Below are 658 nucleotides of genomic sequence, written 5' to 3'. Positions count from 1 at the left end.
GGGATGTGAGGGGGGGGAGGGGGGGTAGAAATGGCGGGATGTGAGGGGGGGGGGGGGGGGGTAGAAATGGCGGGATGTGGGTGTCGCACCTTATTGAGGTAAAACTCGGGCTGGAAGTGGGCCCCGTCGATGTCCGCGGGGTCGAGCGGCTCCCGGGAGCCCTCGTTCAGGCCGTAGTAAAGTTTGAGCATCCCCCGGATCCGCCGCTTCTTCCCGGGGCCCGGCTCGGGCTCGGACTCGGGCTCGGCCGCCGCCGCCATCTTCAATCAACAACAACCCTCCCAACCGCCGCCTGGAACAATAAAGTCTTGTTGATGAGGCCTAGCACAAAAGGCTTCTGTCACTTCCTTTCCTTTAAAACATTAAAATGATCACCTTTCTAACACAAGGTTCTGGGCAACAGCGTGGGGTCTAAATTTAATCAAAGTGTTTGCAAATTCAACCCCCAATTCTAAACCTGACACAACTATTTTGTCGCCAAATCGTGATTTTAGCGTAAATTCCCAACGGAGGCCGCCCCCTTGGCTCTTCGTGTTCTGACAGAAGCACCTAAAAAGGGTCATGTTCTGTTCATCACGACCTTCTTGTTTTGTTGGGGGGGGGGGTGTCGCACTGCTACCTCCGCGTCGACGGGGACAACGTATCCCCGCACAGCAAG

The 658-nt window shown here is 56.2% G+C and overlaps 1 protein-coding gene across 1 annotated transcript in view; it reads right to left on the bottom strand.

The window, feature by feature from the left end:
- The window catches only part of vps51 (VPS51 subunit of GARP complex), a 15,456-nt gene extending 15,122 nt beyond the window's left edge, over nt 1-334 (bottom strand). Inside the window, exon 1 of the mRNA XM_048593606.1 lies at nt 90-334. Within this exon, the coding sequence (XP_048449563.1) occupies nt 90-260 (171 nt within the window). The 5' untranslated portion in view covers nt 261-334. The remainder of the gene's footprint in view (nt 1-89) is intronic.
- Nucleotides 335-658: the final 324 nt, after the last annotated feature.

This window comes from Rhincodon typus, unplaced genomic scaffold (assembly GCF_021869965.1).
Source record: "Rhincodon typus isolate 14 unplaced genomic scaffold, sRhiTyp1.1 hic_rhity00003253, whole genome shotgun sequence".
In the NCBI taxonomy this organism is placed as follows: domain Eukaryota; kingdom Metazoa; phylum Chordata; class Chondrichthyes; order Orectolobiformes; family Rhincodontidae; genus Rhincodon; species Rhincodon typus.
The sequence above is the reverse complement of the archived record's forward strand: the minus strand, read 5'-3'. Positions and strand labels throughout refer to the sequence as shown.